Here is a 13451-nt window from a genome sequence, read left to right as displayed (position 1 = left end):
TTGGGACATTTTGAGATGGAAGACAGTATTGATGTGAAAAGACAATTATATTTCCTGCAGAACCCACTATGCACCCCATGAACACAAGAGCGATATTCAAGACAAGAGCATGTATTGCAGGATGATGTGAAAACCTGGCCTTGCTGGTGGAAGCAAAAGTTTTCCTTTTCAGGGAGGTGCAAGCTGCATCTTACACTGTTTAGGAGCAGTTGAGGCATAATAGTTACATCCAACTAATTGGATGCATTGCTATAGGCACTTAAGAAATACAATAGGCATCTGCACTCAGCTAGATAGTTATCCTTCGGTGTAGCAAGCTGAAGTCAATTATGGAGTTAAATTGTGAAAGATTTGACCTGATGTCATTTATATCTCAAATCATAATTAACACTTAAAGTTCAACTCTATGGCAATTTTCTTTTAATAACACTTAAAACCCATCTAGAGCTCAAAGAATTGCATAGACATGATGAAGGGTGGCTTGAGTGGATGCTAGAATTTTAGCATTAGTAATTAATCCTCAAAACACCTTTGCAAGGCATATGGGTAGCATCATTTCTCTTCAGTTTCTTCTTTAAAGAGAAGTGGGTTTTGCCAATGCCTCCCAAAAGTCCATGGCACCTGTAGATAAGGACTGAGGCTTTTTCAGGTATTAAACCAGTGAACACTCAACTCAGCCACGCTCCCATCTTTTCGTCTTGGTATAATTTTAAATGTAACCAAACTCTTTAGAAAGATTATGAACAAATTGCTTGTTAAATGGCCTGGTTTTTTACCAATTAGAAGCTATGCAAATGCAGAAGAAAAAGTCTGCCATAAACACAGCTTCTGCTTCTAAGATTTTCATGTGGATGAAGTACAAATCTCATGGGGAGGGAAGAAATGTGCTCTTGGACTAAGACCTTGTAAGCCAAGATTCAGCTGGCTGCAGATTTTTATGGTCAAGTTATAACTGCCTGTAAAGCAGGTTAAAATGGAAGTGCTGACAAAACTTTTAAACTGCAACAGCGGAAATGGTGCCGCAATAATTTATAATCTACAGGCAGCTTGGATTTATTATCACAATGACAAATGCACTGTCATTGCTAATAGGATATTTCCCAGCAAGGACTTCTTGTTATGCAAGCCAGGTTCACTATGTCATGCAGCATGATAGCAATAAAGTCTACAAGAATTTGTAATGAACTTCAATTACTAATAGATTATGGTTAATGGGAAATATGTGCAGTAAAGATATGGGTTTTTATATGCGCCTTCTGGTACTTTACAAGGCAATGATTTATGCTACAATTTATGTTAACATTCTCCAGTATGAAAAAAAGCCTAAATTGGTGGAATGCCACTCCATCCATAACAAATATTTAAGATAATTCTGCACATCATGTAAATTAAGATGTAAAATTAGATATTAATCCATTTCATTTTAGCATTTGTATTTTTATTAAAAATGAGGACTTTGCCCTACTGTGTAATGACATTAAAAAATCCTATCATGGGCTGCAAGCATGAATTACACTGATGCAGTGTAATGGCCACAGCAACTGAGCTGTAAGTGCATTTGTTCAATTTGCTGTTGTAATTAACAGAGCAGTGAGAGTATTTTTCTATGTATGTTTTAAAGTAACAGCCCTTGAAACCGCTCAGGCAGGTATGTCTGACTCACAGGGCATATATACGTGATGACGGGGCTCCTTTGGAGGGGGTCAGCCTTTTCATTCCCCATTTTTGTTCTCCCCCTGCCTTCCTGTGTGGCATTGCTCTAAACCCATGCCTGATCTGTGGACATCGGGCTATTCCCTTCCCTGCACAGCAAACCTCCCGCAGGAATGACTTTGGGAAATAATCACTTGATGCAGCATCAGAGCCATGAGCTCATGTCCCTTATCAGACGGACACAGGCCCAGGTGTTTGACTGCTATTTCAAAGGAGAGCTGTTGTTCTTCCTCCTCCTCCACTCCCTCCAGCTTTTTTTCTCCTGTAATTGTAATATAATCTGTATATTTCATCCCTGGCAGTCTTCAAGGCCAGGTTGGACAGAGCCTTGGGTGATATGGTCTAGTGTGAGGTGTCCCTGCCCATGGCAGGGGGGTTGGAACTAGATGATTTTAAGGTCCTTTCCAACCCAAACCATTCTATGATTCTACGATTCTATATTCCAGATTTATGTAAAAAAAGATGTCCCCAGTTTAAAAACAAACACTGTTCAGAACCATCTCTGATGGTGGAGGGCATGCGCCATTCCCGCCAGTGCCAGGGCACATCAGGGACATTGGTCGGTGGGAGTGGGAGAGAGGCGGCCATGAGGGATGAGGGGAGATCGTGAGGGGAGATCATGAAGGGAGAGCATAGGCAGCCATGAGGGAAAATCATGAGGGGAAAGGTGGGTTGGTTATGAGGGGAAACCATGAGGAGACAGGAGGGGCAGTTATGTGGGGAGAGCAGGGGCTGCCATGAGGGTGAGGGCACATTGTGAGGGGAGGGCAGGGACAGCCATTAGGGAAGACAGTGAGGGGAAAGGAGGGGTGGCCATGAGTGGTGTGGGGAGATCAAGAGGGGAGAGCAGGGGCAACCACATGGGAAGATCATGAGGGGAGTTATGGGGCAGTCATGAGGGGAGATTGTGAGGGGACAGGAGGGGTGGTCATGAGGGGTGAGCGGAGACTTGATGGGAGAGCAGGGGTGGCCATAAGGGGAGAGGTGTAATTTTGAGGCGAGAGCAGGGCAGCCATGGGCCATGAGGGGTGGCCATAAGGGGACATCTTGAGGGGAGCTGAGGGGTGGCCATGAGGGCTAGCAACAGCAGCTCTATAGTGTGGAGCCACAATGAGATTGCAGATGAGGGGCAGTCATGAGGGGAGATCAGTTGCCCTAAAGTGACATGGTTTAATGGTGGGCTTGACGGTCCTGGGGTAATGGTTGGGCTTAATGTTCTTAAAGGTCTTTTCCAACCTAGCTGATTCTGTGATTCTATGATGAACACAGAATATAGACGCAATGTTAAGGATTGCATTTACCCAGTCACACTTCTGCAGTATTTTTACACTTCGTATCTGAAGCATACCCAAATACGAAGAACCTGCATAGTATTATACCAGAAAAATATTTCTGATATATTTTTAATATAGGTAGCCTGATACCCAGCTTGTGTCCATCGGTGTTATTCTGATTTAAGATCATTGCTCTGGGTGAAGCTCGGTATAAAGACTATAAATTCACTTTCTAGGAGTGCAAGCAAGGAAGATGCATCCTGTTAGCCCACATGTCCGCCTGCAGGTTTGCAAAGAGCGAGGCCTGTCTGGAGATGTGCTTTTGGAAGAAATTGCTGCTGGTTGAGATAAGGCAGACTTTCTAAGAAGAAAACAATTAATTCAATGCAGAAAGCACATGGGTAAGTTCAAAAGTGTATAAATGCCAATCCATGGACAAGCTGGACTCCCCAGACATGCTCTGGAATAGCAGTATCTTGCCGTACAATTAAGGGCGATCCTTGCATGAAAATGTGGTTCTTCAGTTGGAAGTTGTGTGAGAGATTTACAAAAACTCCTTCAGTATTTATAGTCAAATAAGCATAAAATTGTTCTTCCCCACACTCATTTCCTACTAAATACTTACAGACTCTACTTCTTGGAAATCTGTGTGTTACAAATTTAAAATTAATTTATCCCTTAAGGGTGCTCTTCTGATTCAGTTTTTCCCCAGCCCCTTAACAGCAGCAGCTGCATATACAGAATGGAATTTATTGTGTTTTTTCCCCCAGATTTTTAATGAAATTCTCCTCAGAAGCAAAACCAGTGGAAGAGGGCCACTCCAGCATGTCTGCTTTCAGATAAGGAGTTTTTTTCTCCAGCCTGGGGTGAAAGTGCCTTTTTCTCCAAGTGAATTCTGCTTTTTAAATAAGACCCCATGCAATGCCATGCACCCAGCAAGTACTCTTTCTCCCTGGCCTCTCCCTTTCTTAAAGGGGGAAGGAACTCCTATATGCTTTCACATTGAATCTCAGGGGTTTTGTGTGTGTGTGGTCCTATCCTCCTCTCTTCTCTCCAGATCATCTCTGTTGTCCCTTGTCTTTCCTGGTCTTTCCCACATTTTCAGGACATCCCCAAAAACTCTAAAAAGCTTTTTTTCTTGTATTTCTTACCTCTGCTAAAGCAGAAAACAGCAGGACCTGCATATGCATCTTGTTACTAAGTTTTGTTGTTGAATTTTGTTGGGGTTTTGTTGGTTTGGTTTTTTTTGTGTTTTTTTTGTTGTTTTTTTTTTGTTCTGGCATTTCTGTGGCTCCCAAATATATGTCATTCCTGACATGGTTGATGTGGCAATATTCAGGGGTCACCTCCTTCACAAGCACCATTTAGAAGAGGTCACTGATAGCACAAAAGTGCTACAGAAATAATCGCAACTTTGTTTCCAATTAGAAATGCATGCAGCAATCTGTCCTAATGAGAGATTTTCTTTCTTTCCTGCTTCAGTATGTCATCATAGCAACTCACAGATATACTGAGGTCTTCTAATGCAGGAATCTGTACACAGCACTGTGTTAAAGTGGTAATAGATCTTCTTCTGTTTAACAGCTAAGAAATGTAACGGAAACACTCTAAAGTACACTGGAATTAATATTTGATCACTAGGAGAAGTGTGTGTTTTGAATAATTCACCCTAAAACAGCTATTAATGCACAATATAGTCTCTTGAAAATCACTTCAAATCATTAATAATCTATATTGTACTAGAAATGTACATGCAGAAATAAAACATAATTTCTTGCAGCTAAAACATTACCTAAAGTAAACCATTTCAACATTGAATCAAATTATTTCAGTGGCAGAAATCACACCTGTCTCACGGGATAAATTGGGTATTCAGACTATTGAATTCATTCAAGCGACTATATTGTATCCCAGTATGCATTGTGCCTTGTAGAGAGCATAACACTTCTTAAAACCATAAAATCATTCAGCAAAACACATGCATTGACTATCAGAGTAGAGACAGCCCCACATGGAGAAGGAACTGAGGAACACCTTCTTGCTGAACATCCTATACAATATACTAAACAGATTTAGCTGACACAACTCCACTGAAAATCAAACAAATCCCACTGAAACTTGTCAGTTTGGCATCAGTGTTTAATTCTACATTTTCATTGTTACAAAGCTCACAAAACATTGCTTCCAGGCTAGAGAAAGGTTTGTGTGGTAAACTAAAAGTATCAAAAAGCCCTATGTGACAATAGTAGCTGATTCCTAACAAAGGCTTTGCGTCGGAGCTCACTAGTAAAAATGACCTCTCCAGGACAGTTGTCACCACTGCTATGTCTTAACCATCTTCAATCGCACTCCTCTTGCAGTGCCAGAAGGACCTGGTACACAAATCACTCTGCAGATGCGACATCATGAAAATAAAAATGTGGGAAAAAGGAAGGGAAGCAGTGCCATTAAATAGAGTTGGCTGCAGAGGCAGGAGCAGGCAACCACTGCAAATGCAGAAGGCATGAGGCCACTTTCACAATAACTGGAGGTATGAGATCAAGTCACAAGCTCAAGAAATCCCACTTAGCAGCCACGCACATGGTCAGTCATTCTGAGCCTCCACTCTTGCCAGCTGCACTGAGAAGTTGTCATTTGCTTATTTGGTCTGCAGAGAGTTTTTAAATGATGATGAAAAGGTTATAGATCTTGATTATTTCTTAGGAAATAGGTTTCTGCAGTGCCTGAGTGGATGGTACGAGTTACATCTGATTATACACTATCTGATAAAGCACAATTAACTGCTTAGTGAGTTACACATTCATAGATTGGTACAGAATTAATCAGGTATTAAAGCTCACTCATAACAACAGATATTAATACGGATTTCTTAACAGGCTCGAAAAATAATGTATCAATACTGAAGTAAACTAAGCCATTTCTAAAGGATGAAAAATGTATTTCAGCTGTTAACAGTTTGCATTTGACTATTTGCTTTAGATCAGGAAGCAAGAAGAGGTTAACTCATGGCTCAATCACTACTACGCTCAGGTTGTTATTAAAAAGTACCTTCCCATCTCTTTCTTGACTGCATTCAGGCTTTCTTAACTCTTCTATTACCTGACGCTTTAGTTCAGGAGGAGCAGTTTTAGAAAACTCACAAGTTTCTGTCAGGAAGTCCAGCAACATCTCCCCATCCTTGTTCCCTTCAATAAAGCAGCTTGTTATGTCCATGTGGGATGGGAGCTCATGAAGCTGGCACTTCAGCCCAGATGAATCCAGTATCCTTTTTATGTCAGCAGAGGAAACATAAGAGCAGAGATCATCTAAAGGGAAGGAAGACCCGTACTTCTTCCATAGCGCTTCCCAGCCACTGGTTCCTGGGATAAACCACCAGAAAAATGCTCAAGAATAAGGAAAACCACAAGATTTTTATCACGTATTTTTTTTAGCAGTTGTCCTCACTGTGAGCAGGATCTTTCCAGAACTGGGACATATGTCCTGAGGCATGGTGGAGATGGTTGCCTCCCTGCTTCTGGCGGCCTTGGGATTGGGGGTTGCAGAAGGGAATGGGCACGTTACTTACCCTGGAGCTTCAGCACCTCCCACCAAGCCCCCAGAGACAAGAGCACCTCAGTGCACTTAATCATCCTCCCTTCCACTCTCAACACACTGCGCCTCCCTGCTTCCTACCCATAGGCAGTATCTTGCAGTGACATCCTTTTATAGTTGACATGCTGAACACCAGCTATACAGTGCCATCTTCATGAATTAAACTATTCCTTAGGTTTCTGCTGCGGTTTGGAAGACCAAATCCTCTCCTCTCCCTTCACCTGATCACATGGTGGTTGAGCTACATTTGAGCTTCATTGAAACACTTATTACCAGTAAACTATCTGCTATGTGACCTACATGGGGTACAAAATCCTGATCACATTGTCCATGAAGCTGGATGCGTAATGGAGAAAAGGGTGGGATGGACAGAGTCCAGAGTGAAACTGCACCATCCTCCCAGCCTTCAGCTTTCTCTCCCACCATGCTCACATGCTGTTGGCCATGGGCAATGAGAGGGTTGCCCCTCACCCCAAGCAGACCTCCCCAGTGCTGGCAGAAGGATGTTTTGGCTGGGTACTATTTGGATCTGCAACAATGAAGAGTGAGGAAGGAAAAGGCCCCTGTGGCACTGCAGTCACCTAGAGAACCAAGCCCAAGCCAAGCCCATGTTTCTGCATGCACCTCTTCTCAAGGGACGTTTTACAAAGAAAACAAGCTGGGTGAACTGAAAAGTCCCCAGATATGCCTTCACATCTTTATTTTCCCTCAGCCTGGATTTCTGATTCAGCATTTCTTCTATAAATCATTTATAAAGGATCACCCAGAATGACTGGACCGGATGAAAATAACTTCAAGCCTAATGAGCAGCTCTTGAGAGTTATGACAATAAATCTCCATAACTACTAAACCCAGTTGCTCGGCAATTTTGCAAATGCTTTATCTGCAAACAGTTATTTATAGCCAAATAAACAGTTTGGTGTTTAGAAGAGGGGCTACAATATTTTCTTTCACCTTGCGGAAATTGAATGCAGAACACTAATTGCAGAAAATTTGCTGGTGTCAGTGTTGTGTGACTCAGTGCCATCTCTGAGCTGAGCAATTATACACTACCTGAACGCAGCATTATTATAATAGCTCTCAATAGGCCCAGCATATGGCACTACTTTTGTTTTCAAGGCGATGTAAACAGATTTTTTAAGTATGTTAAAAATACCACCACATAGCTCTTGCAACTCACCTGCTCTCCCAGCAGGGGCAGTGCAGGAGGGACTGCAGCCCTCACCAACTGACCAAGCCCTCTCCTATCAATCCTATTCCCTGTTTTTTAATTAACACATCCTAATGTGTTTGTGTTGGAGATGACGTTACATTCATTTTTTGAACTGAGCTTTGTTCTGCTTATCTTTCAGTGCCTCTTTTTGCTTCAGTGCTCATTTTCATAGCACTTCTTCCTTCTCCTCCTCTGCTCCTCTTTCCCCCACGGTTTTCCCCTTCCTTTCCCCTCTGCTATTCTGAGCCCTACTCCTTGTGTCTCATTTTCTTGCTGGGCCCAGAAATTTATGCTCCATTCTGCTTCACTAGAAAACACAGAATTGTCTGGTCCAGAGAGGACTTCGAATACTTTTCATTTTTAATGTGATTTCATAATGTGATTTTTAATCACATTAATTTTGAATACATGTGTTTCCCCCTGTATTCACATTTCATGAATATCCAAAGGGACAGGTTAAGCAACTGGAAAAGAGTTTCAATTAACTATACACAGGTAATCAGCAATAGTTTGATATTATGATCTATTCCACTTCAGCCAAAGAATGAGAACAGTTCTTTCAAATAATTTAAAATCAGATCATTTAAAACAGGGATTTCTTGTAGTGAGATGCTTGAAAACACTTTAAACTAAAAATAGCTTGGAGACAAATAGTTTGAATAAATTAAGGTCAGGGAAGTGCCACTTCATTGCGGACACTTCATGAACACAAAAAATGAACTTCATTAAACACATTGCAGTTTGCAGACACGACCAAATTCAATTAAAAATTAAGCTTAAACCTCTGAACAAATAATATATCTGGCAAAATTATCAGATGCGACTGTTTACACAACTGAAATTTCTATAGCTTGTGAACCAAATTAAAGGCTTTCTAGAGTCACATTAGACCCCACCATTGCAGTATCTCTAGCATACTTTGCCCACAATAATAAAAGGTCATCATTTACTCTGCTCCCACATTTTCCTGCTGGATTGACCACAGAACATCTCTTTTGAGATCCAAAACAGCTTAAGAATGCTGTTTTCCACCCAAAATGATGAAATTAAGGAAATGGGCAGTTTGAGAAGAAAATGAACCATATGTGCTCTAACACCTGCTGTATGGCAGAGCCGAGCCCTGTCGTAGCTGTTTGCTTAATGCTGCAAGTCTCCAGGAGTGAGATAATGTGGTACCCGGCCTGAAAAGTCTTTTACAGAAAATAGCTGATGTTGAAAGAGCTCTTGTGAGTGAGAGCCGCTGGATGAAGCTGCTCACCTGCTGTGGGGTTCTCTGCAGCGTCCATCACTGGCCGGGCTGTAGGATGGGGAAAGGTAGAGGGCGAGAGAAAGATGTTTTGTGTCCTTGGCATGGGTTTTCTGGCTTACAAAGCCTTCTACTTTACAACCTGCAGCATCGAGCTGTGCAGGTATATAGACTGTGCAGATTTCAATCTATGTAGACGAGTGGACACCATTTGTTACTCAGTGAGTTCACCTCTACTGGTGAAAAAAAACATGTTATAAATAAAAATGCGCACTGATTTCTAGATGGCCTGTGTTGAACTTGCAGGAACCACAGAACTCCTCATGGTTCTTGCCCAGTTGAGCAGCACTGGTAGAGCAGCTCTCACCTGACACCAGGATAATGAGGAGCTTCGCCTGCTCTTCCAGGAGGCTGTGGAAATACTGGATAGTTGCTGAGACATCTTTCACATAATACAGCATCTGGAAAGAGCAGAGATACTTGCAGATATGGTGAGGTCCTGGTGAATATTGTAAGTGGTACCACTAGGTAAAAGAAATCAAATGGGGGCAATATTGACAGAACTGCAGCAAGACAATAGGACGTTAGCACAAAATTGGGCAATGGACTCATACTGCAAGCTTGTGGCTGTCGCTGCCCTGCCTGCTCTCTGGCTCTCCCAGGACTAAGCTTATGGTCATTTGTTAACCTGAGATAAACAGATTTTCCTTTCTTAACATTGAAGATTACTTGTAATGGTTTCAGTAAACTTGGAAATACAAAGGCAATTTCATGGAGAGGACACCCACCACCTGGTTATTTGGACTACTGTGCCCAAAGCTGCTTTGCTGTAACTCGTCTTTCATTTTTACAGTGCATTTTAAATTACAGGGAAATAAACTCACCTTTCTTCCCCTTAGAGTGGATAATGAGGTCATATACTTCATGCATACTTTTAATAGCCAAATCTTTGGCAACATTTATTTTGCAGAGATTTTTACCTGGATCATGTGAATGAAGTCCCATCTTTTAGACTTATTTTCTGCACTCATTCGACTTTCATATTCATATGCTGTCTCCTCATGCCAGATAAACTTTATGTTCTCAAGGTTTGATGCTGCAGCCACATGCTCTGAAATATGAGAGAAGGCAGGACAGAGTTATCTCAATTGCAAATACTAGACTGATTTCCATTTACAGCTTTTATACATCCAGAAGTCATATTTAGGTAAAGAGATCTTGTACCAATTCAACCCAGCAGTAGAATATTTAAAATCTTGAGCACATATGTGAGAAGGGGGCTATAAAGGTCTTTGTAGGATGAAATCTTAAGAGGGTCTGATGTTTTTCCCTTTGAACCCTCATTTGGGCTCATCCAGTCTTCACCTGATCAAAAAAACCCAACCCAACCCAACCCAAACCTAACCAAACCAAACCCCAAACAACTCTTCCCCATGACTGAATTTCAAGATGTTGGCTGAGATAAACAGTTCTGAGGCCATGAGCAGTACATTCCATGCTGAATGGGGGAAGAGTTGATGGCCTCTTCACTTAGGTGCCACACAAGCCCTACATGGCTGTGCAGAAGCCAGGCCATGGCAAAGGGTTTTCTAGAGACTGAACAAACGAGGATGGATCAAAGGGGATTTAATTTTTGAGAGAAGCACAATTAAAAGCTCAAGAAGGGCAGAGAAAGTAATTGGCTCACTCTGGGAATGTGTCATGGGGATGGTGGGAGAGGGAAGGAGCTTTCCTCCATGAGCAAGGAACAATCACTTGACATTTGTCTTCTGCTGTGTCCAAATAATTTTTCAAAAGCCCACAGTTTCAGCCAACTGCTTCACGTAAAAGGCATAATAGTATTTTAAAGCAAAGAGAAGTATAAAGAGTGACACATGGCATGTTTTCATACCTTGACAGAATGCATATCCAGCACCAGAGGAAAGCAGAAAGCTGGAGATGGAGTAAGTTATACCAAGGCCCTGGCTCACTGCATTTCTTTGCCTTTTATGGGAGCAAAAATGAGAGATAACTTCAGAATTTAGGGGATGCCAGAATATTAATGTCCATCTGCTGGCATATGGAGCTCATCTCACTGCGCTCCTGCCTGGAGCTCAGGATTGCTCCAGGACAAAGCTAGCCCTGATGCGATTTCCGTGCTTCGCTGGAGTTAACATAAATTTAAAACTCAAATGGCCCAAAGGCAGACTGAGCCTTAGCTACAGAATACATGTTCAAAACAACATGATTTGCTAAGACCAGGGCCTTTACACCACTAATCACAATGTTTCTCCTTTAGGGCTCTGATTAGGCCATACCCCTATTGTGTAGATGAGAAATGGTTTATCAGTCCTCATCTCCTCTCTTTTATGGCTGGAAATAAGCCACCCTTTTTGATGCTGCTACTATTACTCTGTTTGCTTCTATTTATCAGTCACCAGCTCCGGCACTTGCAGTTCAGATTTAATTTGCTGTTTTAAACTCAGGCTCCATTCAGCAGCAGTTCATATCACCATCACAAATAATCTGGTGCAATGTGGTTCAATTCAATTTCTAGAGAGTCTGAAAGGAGGTGCTAGGAAAACTGAAACCATTTCCAGGGTGGGATTTTGAAGTCGAAATTTCAGAAAGGGCAACCTCATTCTGATTATGGGAACTTTCTGCCCAAAGATTCATCTGAAGCTAAAATGTATCGCCCTAACCATTTTGAAAGTTTTTCCTTAATTTTATCCTGGTTGTGTGCCCTAGCTGGGTGCCATCAAAACTTCAGTACCTGCAGTTGTGCCATACCATGCAGGCAATGTCAATGCACCTCAGTTGTGGGGCCACCAACACTCCAACCACGGTCACCAAGGAGCTTCACCTGGACATGGACTGGGAATGAAGGAAAGCCACAGCCTGCTCATGGGGCTTTGAGGAGAGCCTCCATTCTACCACGCAGCCTAACAGAAACCTCAATTTGTAATCACTGCACGTCCCCATCCCAGTATGAAACTTCTCCTGTGAGCCTGGCTTCTCCTTCCCAAGGGGAAAGTATCTGTTTAGGCAGAAAATATAACTACTGAATCCTCAAAGGTGCAGATAATGCTTCCAGTTCTCTCTGGAAGATCTTAGGGCTCAGAAACCTAATTAATGATACCTATTGGGGACACAATTAATTACCAAATAAGAAAGTTTAAAGAAAGAAATGCAGATTAATATTTCATTTCTAGTTTAACGTAAAACTTAAAATAAGGACAACGTCTTACATTAACTTTATTCTGGAAAGAAACTCACTGAAGTAGGACTGCCAGTTAATCAGTGGTAGGACCACTAGGAAGATTCAGCACAAATCCAGTCTCCCATAGCCTGTGGTCCATGGCCCAGACAGGACAGAAATGCTATGTGCAAGTGCTCAAACTGTCTTATAGGCTGAGTAGATGATCTGTTGTCCATGCTTCACCATCTCAGCCTGGAGCAATGTAAAAGCTCCTGGGATTTTGCACATGCCATCATTTCAAGGATCAGGTCCATGTAATACAGAGACAGATATAAAAAAATACATTTCCTGGAAGCCTTTGGTGCTTCTGGTGACTGGGAACTCCCTCACTGCAGGGAGAAAGGGATTGTTACAAGTTTTATTATTTTTCCTTCAACTTCCACAAGTTGCTTCATACTAAGAATGCTTCATTATTAAGGACTTAAGCAAGAGTAAGGGTTGGAGATTTACAGTGTGGTTTATAATCTGTTATTTACTATGGTTTGGAGCATTTCCAACAGCTCGGACTGCTGACCAGTTTCATTCTTTTCTGCCACATTCATTCAGCAGCTGTTTTCTGGCAAGGTGTGCTCTGCTCAGGGCTGCTTACAGTCTGTACTCCATAGGCGGTGTCTCCTCCATAAAGGACCACAATTACCTGGTAAATTAAAGCCTGGTAGGTGTTAATCCAGTCATACTCAAACTGTGAATTGATATTTAATGCTCACTTGGTAGGGCAATTTGACCAAAGCACCCCTGCTAACATTCAATTCTCCTTAGAAAACTCTTTGTCTTTCCTTCACAAATGTTGCTCAGACCTTGGGACTGGTGGAAGGAAACAAGCTCTAAGCCACTAAGCACACAGCAAAAGTCCTTCCTATCCCTCTTGCTTTCCTTACAATGTTTTCTAATTCAAAGGATGCCAAGTAATTTAGTGTAACACTGTGAGGTTTAGCTAATTGTTATTTGTAAGCAATTTTTAAGATATGTGAGAATTACCATGAGACACTAGAATTTTCCCTTTGATGCTGAGGGGGGGGGTCCTGATTCAGCGCAAGTTGAAGGAGAAAAACTTTCTGAAACGTGCAGATTTTACTCTATTCCCGTACAATCACCCATCAGTTCCCACCTAGTTTAGCTTTTTAAGTTTGTCTAGCCCAAGCATTTGCCATGCAGAGCTCTTCGCAATGTGAGAAA

General features: G+C 41.9%; 1 protein-coding gene and 1 long non-coding RNA gene across 4 annotated transcripts in view; one reads left to right on the top strand and one right to left on the bottom strand.

Moving 5' to 3' along the window:
• The first annotated feature begins 2173 nt into the window (after positions 1 to 2173).
• Positions 2174 to 9463, top strand: LOC133264832 (uncharacterized). The gene is made up of 3 exons (XR_009741781.1): positions 2174 to 2384; positions 3130 to 3388; positions 9344 to 9463. It is a non-coding gene; the product is annotated as an uncharacterized LOC133264832 (long non-coding RNA).
• The window catches only part of LOC133264826 (histamine N-methyltransferase-like), a 26422-nt gene continuing 17843 nt past the window's right edge, over positions 4873 to 13451 (bottom strand). For 2 of the 3 annotated variants that reach the window (XM_061444831.1, XM_061444841.1), the window contains exons 5-7: positions 10018 to 10148; positions 9405 to 9498; positions 4873 to 6346 (exon numbers count right to left, since the gene is read on the bottom strand). In XM_061444831.1, coding sequence (XP_061300815.1) covers positions 5991 to 6346; positions 9405 to 9498; positions 10018 to 10148 — 581 coding nt within the window. In that variant the 3' untranslated portion in view covers positions 4873 to 5990. The remainder of the gene's footprint in view (positions 6347 to 9404; positions 9499 to 10017; positions 10149 to 13451) is intronic. The other variant, XM_061444851.1, reaches the window with a different exon arrangement.

The sequence above is a fragment of the Pezoporus flaviventris genome, unplaced genomic scaffold (assembly GCF_033815535.1).
Source record: "Pezoporus flaviventris isolate CSIRO_AGI_PZ_B2104156 unplaced genomic scaffold, CSIRO_AGI_Pfla_v1 ptg000001l, whole genome shotgun sequence".
NCBI classification, from domain to species: domain Eukaryota; kingdom Metazoa; phylum Chordata; class Aves; order Psittaciformes; family Psittacidae; genus Pezoporus; species Pezoporus flaviventris.
This window is presented reverse-complemented; position numbering and strand designations above follow the sequence as displayed.